The sequence below is a fragment of the Setaria italica genome, chromosome I (genome assembly GCF_000263155.2).
Source record: "Setaria italica strain Yugu1 chromosome I, Setaria_italica_v2.0, whole genome shotgun sequence".
Taxonomy (NCBI): domain Eukaryota; kingdom Viridiplantae; phylum Streptophyta; class Magnoliopsida; order Poales; family Poaceae; genus Setaria; species Setaria italica.
In genome coordinates this window covers 33,090,791-33,103,831 of record NC_028450.1, presented here as the reverse complement: position 1 = coordinate 33,103,831, position 13,041 = coordinate 33,090,791, and the positions used below count along the sequence as shown (strand labels likewise).

General features: G+C 46.6%; 1 protein-coding gene across 2 annotated transcripts; it reads left to right on the top strand.

The window, feature by feature from the left end:
• Positions 1 to 8,343: 8,343 nt before the first annotated feature.
• On the top strand, positions 8,344 to 12,189 carry LOC101769923 (ELMO domain-containing protein A). Of its 2 annotated transcripts, XM_004953246.4 has the most exons (9): positions 8,349 to 8,877; positions 9,004 to 9,113; positions 9,434 to 9,502; positions 9,982 to 10,097; positions 10,224 to 10,278; positions 10,713 to 10,833; positions 10,993 to 11,040; positions 11,456 to 11,550; positions 11,708 to 12,189. In XM_004953246.4, exons 1-9 carry the CDS (start codon positions 8,793 to 8,795, stop codon positions 11,807 to 11,809), a joined length of 801 nt encoding a protein of 266 aa, XP_004953303.1. In that variant the 5' UTR covers positions 8,349 to 8,792; the 3' UTR covers positions 11,810 to 12,189. The 2 variants fall into 2 exon arrangements, with proteins under 2 accessions (XP_004953302.1, XP_004953303.1); XM_004953245.4 differs by having other exon boundaries at positions 8,344 to 9,113.
• Positions 12,190 to 13,041: the final 852 nt, after the last annotated feature.

Genomic DNA, 13,041 nt, shown 5'->3' with positions numbered 1-13,041 from the left:
ACGTTAACTTTACTCGTTTCTTTCAGTTCTAGGCTTCCAGCCTTTCATGCAAGGTTTGATGCCTCATTTGTCTGCACTTTTAGCTACACTTCTTGTTCTTTCTTCATTCATTTTCTCGTACTGTAGCTCAGTTTCAATCGAGGGGAAACAAAGGTGCAGCCTTACACGTATTACAATCAGAATACAAAGACTTTTGCAGAATCATGCACTTTGTTTCCACTTCCCACCCTGGATGCATCAACAGGTTCACATACAAGTTTCTTGGCACACGCACATGACAGCTCTGCCTAAGGGTCACTTATTAGAACACATATTTTGGCAACAATCAACCAAGCTCCTTCAGCCTTCGATCATGTCATTCCTATATCTAAGTTTTCAGTCCCCAACTTTTGCGACAAGGAGGAATAACCATTAGCAGCTACGGAGTAGTTGCTTGAGGTGAGCATGGCGCGGTGGGTTCGAAGTTCTCTTTTCTACTCAAGAGATGAAGAGAGGATTCTGTTTGACTGTTTCAGGCTTCACTGTTATGCACCAGAACCGTCATCACTACATATAGGCCTGGGGCTTGCACGATTTGGAAAGCTGATAGTTGGCTAAGGGGCTGACCGGTTTTTAACGTGGGCCTAAATAAGCATGTTTCGGCCACAAATCATATTCATAATTTCATGTGTGGGCCAAAACACTGGCGCACTTTGTTGTTGTACGCAGTTGTCTGTCAAGACTCGAGAGGAGCCCATATAGAAGTAACTTAAGCCCAGGAAGCACTGCCACTACCGCCACCAGGCTGACACTTGTTTTCTTCTCTTTTTTTTCATGTCCGTGTCGGTGGCACGACACACAAAAGCAATACGCAAACACAGACGCACCTGACAAAAGTGCTTGACCGTGTGATATACTTTAGGGTAGCAATATGGTTTAAGCCAAAATGCCATCACCTTTATAGAAAAGGTGAAACCTGTAATGCAAGTACATACTCTCAGAGAAGAAGATTGGAGAGACTATCGCTCTCGTGGGAAACATGCGGTACTACTGAACGCACACGTGTGTATCCATAGCAGCTTAGAAATAAATTCGGCCCCACCAGGGATCGAACCTGCGGCCTCTTGAGCCAGGGGTGCTACTGAGATCCTGACGACCAGCCCGGTCACGGGCCCGTTCGCATTGTGGCTGCTTGTTAGTCTGACGAGTGACGAAAGCCCATGGAGTATACGCGAAAGCTGCGGAGCCCATGACAGAACCCCAGGAAGCCGGAATGCCGGATCGAACAGCCTGCTCAAACTCCCAGCCCAATGACGCGGTCGTCGTGTGCTCGGCGCGCACGAGTGCAGAGTGCTCCTCCGCTCCCATTGAGCTTGGCTGAACAACACACGCCTCGGTCAATTTTTGGTGAGCCAAGTGCGCGCCGCAGAAGCTTTGCCTGACGCCGGATGCTGGGCAGCGGATACCAGACCCGGAGCCGTCGTGTTCTGATCGCTGAATCATGAGATCGTTTCACCCGCCCGTCGGAGCTTGTTGGCACGGGTGGCCAACGACGCTGCTGGGCCTAGGACCCTCCCTGGCGGTGGATTTCTGCTGGAACCACGGCAGCCTAGCTTTAGCTTCCACGGCCGCGCACCGGGTTCTAATCAACCTGATCAGTGGATGTATATTCGTTGACGCAAAATTTAGACCTTCAGACTTCTGTGTTGAACAATATGGCGGACCTGAGAGATCTGCTTAACTTCAGTGCAGGCTCCACATTGACTCGCGAGTGGTGCAAGGCATGCCAGTCAATTTGATATGAAAATTGATAAGGTAGACATTAAATTTCTGAGCCGATCGACAACAAAGCCTCTCAAACTTATGTATAGATGTTTTTGAAACATCACAACAGATAGAATATTAAATGTAAACATGCAATGTCAGTAAATAAAACCTTAATGGCGAGGCCATCGGCTACGTCAGCCGATGGGCTAAGATAAAGTATTGTAACATAACAGCTAAAAAGTAGTCAGATAGGCCAACAGATCTAGCCAATGTTTTGATAAGTGTATTAAACTCAGACAAGATAATATGAATGAGAGGGCATTGGCATCAACCCATTATCTTAGAAGATTAGAACATAGCAACAAGGACCAGCTGTTGATAACCGTATGCTAGCCAGATACGTTAATCAGATCTCATTTAATGTCCTGATAAGTGTATTGAACTTAGACAAGGTAACACGAATGAGAGGGCATTAACCACGATCTAACAACATAAAAGACTAGAGCACAATCATCAAAGACCTCTTGCCTACTGCTTACAAGGTAACAAAGTCTAATCAATATCATGAGCGTGTATTGAACTTAGACAAGGAAACACGGTGAGAGGGCATCAACTTTGACCCGTTAATCTTAACAGACAGGCTCGCGGCAGCAAGGCCTCGTACGCGCCCCTATCGGCTCAATGACGTCATCGTACTCCCGTGAGATACAGATAAGACCCGACTGAATCATCGGCTCTCGATGGTAGCACGCCGACGTCAGATGCCTGATGGTTAATAGTACGAGGGGTAGGAATAAAGATCTATTGGACCTAGCATATGTAAAGCATTAAAAGCATGCGAAGTCTACTAGCCGATACAATCTGATAACTATGAACGTTTAAACAAGGCAAGGGGCCCGATAAAGACAACGCTAACCAGATCTAAGCCGTTCGATAACTTGAGCACCATCGAAGACAAGCAGAATATTGAACAAAACCTAGAAAGTTCTACTTGCAATCTAAGATAACTCAATAACTAGCCACACAACCGAATATCAGAATATAAGACTTAACTTAAAAAGTTCTGATAGAGGTCGTAATGACCGGGTGATGGTACTTACAAGCTCACTCGAGATCGAAGTCGATGCAGCCTTGCGCGCTAGAAGGAACTCGTCGAATCTACTCTACTCCTACTTCTAAGGTTTCGACGGCGTTGCGCCGAAAGGTTATATTGATTAATTGTTGATTATTCTATAATGACCGGGTACATATTTATATCTGAACTAATGACTGGTTACATAGTACAAAACTTACCTAAAAAAATATCTAAACAAAAGGAAATACCAGATACATGGACTTAACAAGAGACCTTGCTAACACGTGTTGTCCTGCCATCCTTGCCTTTCTTTATTCTAATTGCCTTGCTTAACCAATCCGATGAAGCCAGCCTTTGCATTAGAGCTCATCGATTCCATGTCTTGCACGAGGATGACTTCCTTCTTTGCTTATCTGGCCAAATAACCAATTCTTGTAGGCACGTACAGTTGATTCGGCAGCCCCGTCAATTACGCAGATCTTGCATGCTTGCCCTGAAGGAAAGAATTCACTGCACCTGACGGTCTTTGATCCTAACACCGCTTCGTATTCTCTCACTCCGAATTACTTGGATTTGTCGGCCAAAATCCGGCGTCAACAATGTTGCCTGACGCCGGATGCTGGGCAGCGGACACCAGACCTGGAGCCGTCGTGTTCTTATCGCTGAATCATGAGATCGTTTCACCCGCCGGTCGGAGCTTGTTGGCACGGGTGGCCAACGACGCTGCTGGGGCCTGGGGCCCTCGCTCCCCAGCGGTGGATTTCTGCTGGAACCACGGCAGCCTAGCTTTAGCTTCCACGGCCGCGCACCGGGTTCTAATCAACCTGATCAGTGGATATATATTGCTTGACGCCGGATGCTGGGCAGCGGACACCAGACCTGGAGCCGTCGTGTTCTGATCGCTGAATCATGAGATCGTTTCACCCGCCGGTCGGAGCTTGTTGGCACGGGTGGCACGGGTGGCCAACGACGCTGCTGGGGCCTGGGACCCTCCCCGGCGGTGGATTTCTGCTGGAACCACGGCAGCCTAGCTTTAGCTTCCACGACCGCGCACCGGGTTCTAATCAGCCTCTGTGGACCGCAGGTGATAAGGATGGCATTTTTTTCAAGCTCTGTGAAGTGAGGTGAGAGGAGCCAACTACGTTTGTTTAGCGAAAGGAATCAGGACCACAGCTGATTTCGGCTGCCTGCCGGAACACCATGATGCTCTGATTTTAGGCGCTCTGATGGGCGGCGGCGGCGGCAACGCTTAGCTGTTTCATACGCGCCGCCTGTCTTGCTGCACGCCAGACTGCCCTGCCCCGTACACTGCCACGTGCTCACGGGCCTGGAGATCGCCGCATGGAAGGTTTAGGAATGGAGGCACGATGCTCGGCTGCACACACACGGTCCATCGATCCCGATTCTCCACTGATTCAGTATCCCCATTGCCTGGGAAGAAGTACTGTGTCAAACCGTGCTACACGCTACCAGCATCAGAATTGTGAAAATGGAAGCCTAGCCACCAACATGCATGTGACTCCGAATTCGTGATACGATGTTCAGGTATACTCTGATATGCACATGTTCCCCCTCGCACGAAAAAGAAGAAGAAGAAGAAGAAGATATGCACGCCGGCACGCCCGATAAGTCGATCGGTGACATGGAAAGGAGTTCCCATGCCTCGGAGAACAGTGACCGGCCGGCGCCGTGGTGCGTCGCACTTGCGCGCACTGCACGCGCACAGCGGCCACACCTAGGCATCTCTCCTCCCCTTTCCCTTTGCATGTGCGCTGCCAACAGATCCTGCGCCCTGGGATGGCTCAGCCGGGAGCAATAATTTAGGCCGATCCGCCATGGATTTGCACCGAGAATCTTTCGGAACACACGTCGCGCTACCTCTATGCATATCGAGATCTAGGAGGTCAACACCTATCTGTGATGACCTAGGTATGCGAATTAACAATGCCGTGCTCGCTTGGCGTTTCAGATGAAGTCGTCTTCTTTGTTTGCCTCGCCCTGTACTCTTGGACGAGATTTTCTTGTTGCCCAACTCAAGTCGGTGCAGAGCTCTTTGGCACACAGCACCGTTTCACACGAAATTCTCCGGTAGAATTGGAGTTTAGCCACAAACTAGCGACAGTACGTTGCGCTACAAACAGCAACGTTAACTGTTAAACAGTTAGGTTCGGCTCGTTGGGTTTCTCCAGAACGCATCACAATTCACACGTCACGTGAGGCGCACGTGCGAGGCACATCAATAATGCGAAAACATATAGGAACATCCATATAGTACGTGGATAATGCTACATGCATGATGATCTGGATTCTGAACTGATTATATTTTTCCGAAAATAAAAAAAACGAATTGATTCCTATTGCACCAACGGGGTATAAAAGATACCAGTCTTGCCACCTGTGTTGATAGGAATGAGGTTCCATGCTCAGCAATGGATTTGTTTTTGCAAAGGAGATGCGGCAATGCAGTTCCACTCCATTTTTTTAAAAAAAATGTCGGATCCGCAATGCAGCTTTACACCAAGATCGTCTTTGTATTAAAATTTTCAGAGCGCAATCAATCGGATGCTTGCTTGGGCACCAATAATTAGCGCAATGCTTTTGTTCACTTAGGTTTGGTGTACGTAACAACTCGGACGTGCATATTTCTGACTTGAGCGATTGAGCGTGATAGGACAGTATCATTTGCGTCGCCTTTCAACCTTTGCCCGCTAAAAAAAAAACTTTGATGACTTCTTTTTGTAGGTTAATCGATCGCTATTGAGTCACTTTAGAGCTTTAAACCATGATCACACAGTACCGTAGCGTGGGTGATACTATGCTATGCTCCATCAAAAGAGGCGCCAAGCCGCCGAGCACGGTAAAGTTCTTATCATCCTACTTAATCCTGAAATGATTGACCCCCGTAGGATCTAATCATGCCGACTTACTCCTTAATGATACACACTTTTTTCACCAACCGTTCCAGCAAAAGATAATGGAATAGGACCATTAAGCACCGTCACCTACACTACTATACAATAATGTCATTCGGTCATGCCCACACCCCACATGTTATTAGATAGAAAAAGTTACTACGCACACTTCTTCGCTTCACGAGAGCGTTTACGCTTAACCTTCTTCTGTTGTGAGGATCTCCAAACGAAGTTACAAAAGGATCTGCATACGAAAAAATGATAGGAAATGAAAATTCAGCACTCATATGTCCTCGCTCGCCATTACTATCTGTTCCTTGGACTCAAAATGTTTCCGTTCCAACCGCAAAGCTAGCCCATACTTGATGCGGCGGCCCTACGATTTGGTGACCAACTTGCTCCGGTGCACCGGGACCGGGAGGCGCGCGCGTCCCGGCCGGCCCCGGCATCGGCCCGACACGCCGGACGCCTCGCGGCGACCTCACACAAAGGCTGCGTCCCCGCGCGCTCGCGCCCTCGCTCTCACGAGCCGAGGCGTAGCGCGCCGCGACACCGACCCATCCGATCCGCGTCCCCCCCTCCCCGCATGTGGGCGACCCGCCACGCCCCGAGCCCGACCCATCGTTTTCCGCCTCCCGCGATGGGGAGCGGCGGCCGCGGAAAGTGGGGGCACGCGGTGCCCCAGCGCGGCCGTGTCGGCACGCGATTCGATCGTCTCCCCCACGCGGCAGCGCTCCTCCGCGCCTTTTCCCGGCCGGGGTCCGGGCGCTCGCCTAACCGTCGCGGGATTAGGACGGCTCACCGCACCGGCTCCCCTCGCTCTCGTATCGGCCGGTTTGCTCTGACTTCTGAGTTGGAGCGCGTACAGTGCCGGGAATCTGCTGCTGATACATTAATTAATTATTCGGCCATGTAGTCAGAACATTGGTGTAGAAGATGATTCGTTACTAGTCGTCTTTCGCTTGCAGGTGCAGCAGAGTTGCAGAAAATACAGTCGATGAAGGACCCGTCTCCATTTCATAGCTTTGTTCGCGGCGCATCGGTTTGCCCGGCGCTGCTTTGTTACTTTGTTCTGGCCGCCGCTGGGCGTACTACACCGCACCTCTACGGCTCTACCGTCTTATACGCTTCTTTTGTTTTCGACACGATCTAGGCTTTTACTTTGTCTGTAATTGTGAACAAATGGAGTAAAGGGGTGTTTGGTTCCTCCCCTAAATTTTAGCTCCTGTCACATCAAATGTTTAGATACTAATTAGAAGTAGTAAATATAGACTATTTACAAACCCATTACACAGATGGAGGCCAGCCGTTTAGCCTCCATCTGTGCAATTAGTTTTATAATTAACTCATATTTAGTCCTTCTAATTAGCCTCCGAATATTCGATGTGACACGAACTAAACTTTAGCTAAAGAACCAAACGAACCCTAAGGTAGTATAGTACGTCGGATCCCTGCTACTAGCAAATATGAAAAGGTGCCGACGAATGAATGCATTACTTTAAGCAGATTGAACAGTGTTTAAGCAAATGATTAGCCTGACGACGAATTCCCTGCCTTTCGAAGGAAAAAGGGTGGGTAGGATTAGGTCAGTTGGACAGCGTATGATGCACCTGTTCGGTCCAGATCCACTGACCGGGTGGTGTTCGACTGCTAGTCACACCTGTCACCGGACCAAACTGCTGCCTCAAATCATCCTGATGCATTTGTGACAGCTGCGCCAGCTGAATCAGCAGACACATAAGAAAGTCATCGGTAACTTCAGAAAATGACAGCTCAAGTTATCGGATAGTACAGCCTGCCTGCTCTCCTTGATCTTTTCAGAAGCTCAAGAGGCTGAGGTGGTTCAACAGAAACAGATTGCCCACCACAGTTGACAGTCCACAGGAGGTGGATCATCTCTACCTTATTAAACTATAAAGATTGCGCCCCTCTGCCTGCTCCGGAATGCATTTGAGAATACCATACGAATAGGCCCTTAACGACACATATTATCACTAAAACACGCCGATCAAACTCGTATAAATAAACATTAAGTTTCTCGCAATATAAAACCCATATATAGGCTCCAAATCAAATCAAAGGAAGTAAAAGGGAGTGTTCCCTCGGTTCCATAATAAGTGCATTTCTAAAGTTCAAAATTTGTATTAAAATAATTATCTTTTTCTACTTTCTCCTCCCAATGTACAATGATTACATCTTTATAGAGTATGGGGGTGTTTGGGAAACACCTGTTAAAGTTTAACACATGTCACATCGGATGTTTGGATGCTAATTAGGAGTAGTAAACATAAGCTAATTACAAAACTAATTGCACAGATGGAGTATAATTCGCGAGACGAATCTATTAAGCCTAATTAGTCCATGATTTGACAATGTGGTGCTACAGTAACCATTTGCTAATGATGGATTAATTAGGCTTAATAGATTCGTCTCGCGAATTAGCACAAGGTTCTGCAATTAGTTTTATAATTAGCTCATGTTTAGTCCTCCTAATTAGCATCCGAACATCCGATGTGACACTGTTAAAGTTTAGCACCTCGTATCCAAACAGCCCCTATATATATGTAATTTTTCATTAATATTGATCTCTCCCCCAATTCTGGAGGGAGTAGAAAAAAAAGCGAATCGAGCAAGCAAAGCAAAGGCAAGTACGGCGGCATTCCCTATTGATTTATCTGCAGCGGAGCAGCAGCCCAGCGCAGCGCGGCGGCCAACCAGAAAGACGAAGCGTAGCGGAGCCAGCCAACCAAGAACCAACCAACTAACCAACAACGGACGGAAGAGGCAAGGCAAGGCTAGGCCGCTGCGAAGCCGAGCCAATCCGGCCACCCCCTGCCCTACCCCGCTCTGCTGTTCCTCTCCAGCCATCTCGGGATCCGCTCGCCGCCCGCCCGCTCGCCCGGTGTGACCTCGCCGCCCCGCCCGCGGTTGTGACTGCGGCTGCACGGCCATGGATCCCCGCGCGGATCGCCGCGCGTAGAGGCAGGCAGGGAGCGCGTGGGGGAGAGAGGGTTAAGGGGGGAAGCGAAGCCAGGGTAGGGTTGCCGTTCCGCGGCAAGATGGACGGGAGCGCGGGCTCCTTCGTCGCCGTCCGCCGGCTCTCCGGCTCCGACCGCGCCGCCGCCTTCCACCACTCCTCTTCGGGTGCCTCACCTCGCCTCCTGTTTGTATATCTGTTTGTTAGTTTTCTTCTGGAATCTGGATGCTGTTGCTGCTCCTGCCACGGGGATTGTGCTCATGGTCTGTGCTGTCCGTACGCTGGTGCTGCAGCGGAGGTCGTGACGGGGTCGACGGCGTGGATCGGGAGGGGGCTTTCCTGCGTCTGCGCGCAGAGGAGGGACAGCGATGCGCGCCTCTCCTTCGATTTAACGCCTATGCAGGTGGGATTGGCCTATTTCTCTTTGGATTGATCCCCAAATTTGCTTTAGCGGTTCTAAAGCTAAATTCTCGAGCCTGTCTGTGAAATTCGAAATTTCTCACTGTTTAGCCCCCGAATTCACCCCGAACTTCGGACCATCCTCTGATCTCGCATTGCTTCGCGCTGTCTGCATAAAATTTGCTACGTCTCTGTTAATTCACTTCAGTGCTATTCTGCACATGAGTATTTTTTCTTCTTAATTTCACGAATTTTGTAGTTTAACTGTATGCTGCGGGGATAGTGAAGTTTATGTGCAAACTAATTCTCAATTTCCTGTTTCAGGAAGAATGCCTACAGAGGTTACAGAACAGAATAGAAGTTCAGTATGATAGTTCAAACAGAGAGCATCAGGTACTTGTTTCGGTTGCTTTTGACAGCAAACTGTTCTTATAAGGTTCATCTTGTGGTACTTGTGGAATTCCATGTTCTCTTGCGAAGTGTGTGTGTGCTAGTGTTCCCATAATGTACATTCTAATTATTCAGTACAAGATGATGAACATGAGACGAGATGTTCAGTTGAGTGACCAAGAAATTTGACATGACTGTAAAATTGGAAATCTAGCGTGTCTACATATCTGAGCAAACCATAAGGAATTACTTGTTGTTAACTGTGCAGCAAATAGATAATCTCGTGTTCAAGGACTTGTTAAGATCAGTTGTTATGTTGCTGCTGCTGTTCCTTAATGAGTTAAAACTTAACCTGCTGAAATAGAAATCTCAATCCAGATCATCATTTTGATTTTTCTAGTTCTGTTCATTTGTCCTTTCAGATGAAATTTGAGAAAGCGTAGCTAGTTACTTAATGTGTTATCTCATTTATCTTCTATTAGGAAGCACTTCATGCTCTTTGGTGTGCTTCTTTTCCTGGAACCGAGCTTCGGGGTCTAATATCAGAACAATGGAAAGAGATGGGTTGGCAAGGGAAAGACCCATCTACAGATTTTAGGTAATTGATCCTTCTCCTATGTTCCAGTTGCTAACTGTTACCTGTTTTGCCAGTAGTATCCTTTTGACCTAGAGAAGTAGACAGTAGTGATTGATGATCCTCTGGTGTGGTGTGTTGGCATTACAGAGGTGGAGGCTTCATCTCCTTGGAGAATCTGTTGTTCTTTGCTAGGAATTATCCAGTGAGTGCAAACCCTTGTTTTCAGCGCTATTGCTCTTGTCACATGCTTTTCTGTTATGATTTATGGGGACTTATAGGCTTGACCGCTTGAGGCTATGATGTACTCCAGTCTTCATCACTTCTGTTTAGAGTATGACAAGCATAACCTAGATGGCTTGCTGAACTTACTATTTGCAGAGTTAATAAATAAAATGTGGCATATATTGCTATTTTCTGGCTATGGATGTCTAATATTTCGTTGTTAAACCCTGCAAAAAGGAGCGGGAAAAAAGAAAAAAAATCACAGAGTATATCTTGTACTCTGATGAAACAGTACAAACCCATCTAACAGAACCAAATGCTGAAACAATCTGTTTACACATGTAATTTATTAAATCTAAATGTTCATCATGTCATAATTGCCACAAATCACTCTTAACAGACTTTTCTGTGCAGAAATCTTTTCAGGAACTTCTTCGCAAGCAGAATGGTGATCGTGCAATCTGGGAGTATCCATTTGCTGTAGCTGGTGTAAATATAACCTTCATGCTCATCCAGATGCTTGATCTTCAAGCAGGTTTGTCAACCATGAGTCTTTTGTGCATTAAATAGTGCATCTGTTTGCAAGATATTAACAGTTCCTGCAGAATTTAAGAAACTTTGGAAGAAATTTTTGACCTGGCCCCTTTTAGTTCATTTTTAATTTACATTCAATCTTGCTGTCGTGCCTATGCAGTTAAACCGAGGTCATTGTTTGGAGCGGTTTTCCTAAAGTTTCTTTCAGGTATAACCTTTATTTCAGAACTCTATTTTGGAATGGGGATGGTAATCTACAAGAGTTGTCTGCCGCTAATTTCTTTCATCTCAATTCTCAACTATTCCTTGTACTATTGAGGTGTTATCTATGTTTGGACTTAGGTTGTTTTCTTGTGATGATAGCTATGATTAAATAACAGAGTACAATAGTATGCATGATTTAAACAAGTTCTGTGTGTTTATGTGTCCAGAATGAACAGTTAATGGTCCATATTTGCTAAGTTCAACTCAATTATCTGATAAGACTATAATATAGCAATACAATCTTTTAGTTTTACACTTGTACTTCTGAGAGGTAGTAAACACTAAAAAATGTGAGCTAACTGAAAGATTTTGTTATTGCGCTCCCAAATATTAATTCAATGTTTTGACTTTTTGTTCAGAAAATGATCAAGCTTTTGACATTATCTACTGTATAACCTTCAAGCTGATGGATCAGCAATGGCTTGACATGCATGCTACTTACATGGACTTCAACGTATGTTCTTTTTCCTCTAAATCTTTAAATTCTCCGGGTAGCAACTTCTCCTTTCTTGACCTATTTATGAAAAATCCATAGATATTAAATAATCCACACATTGGCTCTTGTCCTCGTGGGAATCCTTGCTCACTTGTCTGTACTACTAAAACTGCAGACGGTCATGAAATCTACGAGGCGTCAGCTAGAAAGGGAGCTTTTGATCGAAGATATTCAGCGGATTGAGGACTTGCCATCATACAGGCTTCTGGCCCGGTAGCAGAAGAAACTGAAATCTTAACATGGTACATGTTGCAAGGCTCGAGTTGCTAATGGATTTGCAAATGGCACCCACAGCTAGCGAGAATCTCGGAATGTAGATGCATCTGTATCCTTGTGTTTAGGTACTCTGGTAACCTGATCTCTGAAATTTACAAGGTAGGGTTTTTCTTGATGATAGAACGCCACGTAGGGTAACTGAAGTGTCTGATCAGCTGCCATGGCAAAATATTTGTAGGGTGTGTTATTACAGTCGGGTTGTTGCCCATCATACCACGAGAAAGGGAGTGTTCCTAGAGTTTTCGTTGTAAACAGGAGGATTTTGGGAAAGCTGATCTGAGTTGTCTCCTATTTGCATAAAGATAGAGGCTAGTTCTTTGAGTGCGCAGCAACCATGCTGTTCGTTGCTTTTCCAAGATCTGTTGGTGCTAGTCCTGCCCTGTGCACCAGTTTGCAGTTTCTTTCCATTGGTTCATTTCTTTGATGATGCATGCAGTTTTCTGTAAGGAATTACTTGATAATTCATGGCTAATACTGCATCATCATTCGTGAGTTGAGTACAGGAAAGCTGTTCTTTAACTGCTTTCTATTGGGAGGCAGAATTTGTGAACATATAATTGGTAGATTATTGCTTTTATGTGATCTGGATGTTGATCATCTGACTAGACGGTCCGCAGCTGAATGTCTTGCGACTGGCAGAATGGCAGGTGCGCTCCATGTTGGGGCAGCAAGAGGGGACGCGATTGGCAAGCGGGCAGGGGGGCGCACCACGAGCTGCCTGCTGCGAGCATGATGCATCATCATCCCGGGCCAGTCCTGTTCCTAGTGGGTGGTGAGGTTGCCTCGGCCCTGGGCCAAGGGGCAAACAAAGCTGCTAGGCTGCATTCAGAAGATATGCCAATAAGGCCAATTGGATTTCGCCCCGGGCATCGAAGCAAACAATCTCATGCATGGCACGCGGTGGCTAAGCTTGTTGGAATTTGTCAGTGAGCACTTGGACACGCATCGGTCCTCTGATGGATCGACAATCGACGACCAATCGACCATATTGCTGCATGCGGGCATGTGTTGGGCTGATAAACCTCTGGTAGCAGTGATGGCACGGTGCCTTCTGCTCATATATATTACATGCTCACTCCGTTTTAAATTATAAGTCATTCGAACTTTCTAAGAGCCAAACCATCTTAAGGCTGACCAAATTTATATAATAAGATAGTAATATTCATGATACCA

What these genes read in the sequence shown, in the direction of transcription:
- LOC101769923 (XM_004953245.4), top strand. Translation starts at nt 8,793, where the DNA reads ATGGACGGGAGCGCGGGCTCCTTCGTCGCCGTCCGCCGGCTCTCCGGC. An exon ending in TCGATTTAACGCCTATGCAG is followed by an intron (nt 9,114 to 9,433) that starts GTGGGATTGGCC and finishes TTCCTGTTTCAG; the next exon opens with GAAGAATGCCTACAGAGGTT. An exon ending in GTTCAAACAGAGAGCATCAG is followed by an intron (nt 9,503 to 9,981) that starts GTACTTGTTTCG and finishes ATCTTCTATTAG; the next exon opens with GAAGCACTTCATGCTCTTTG.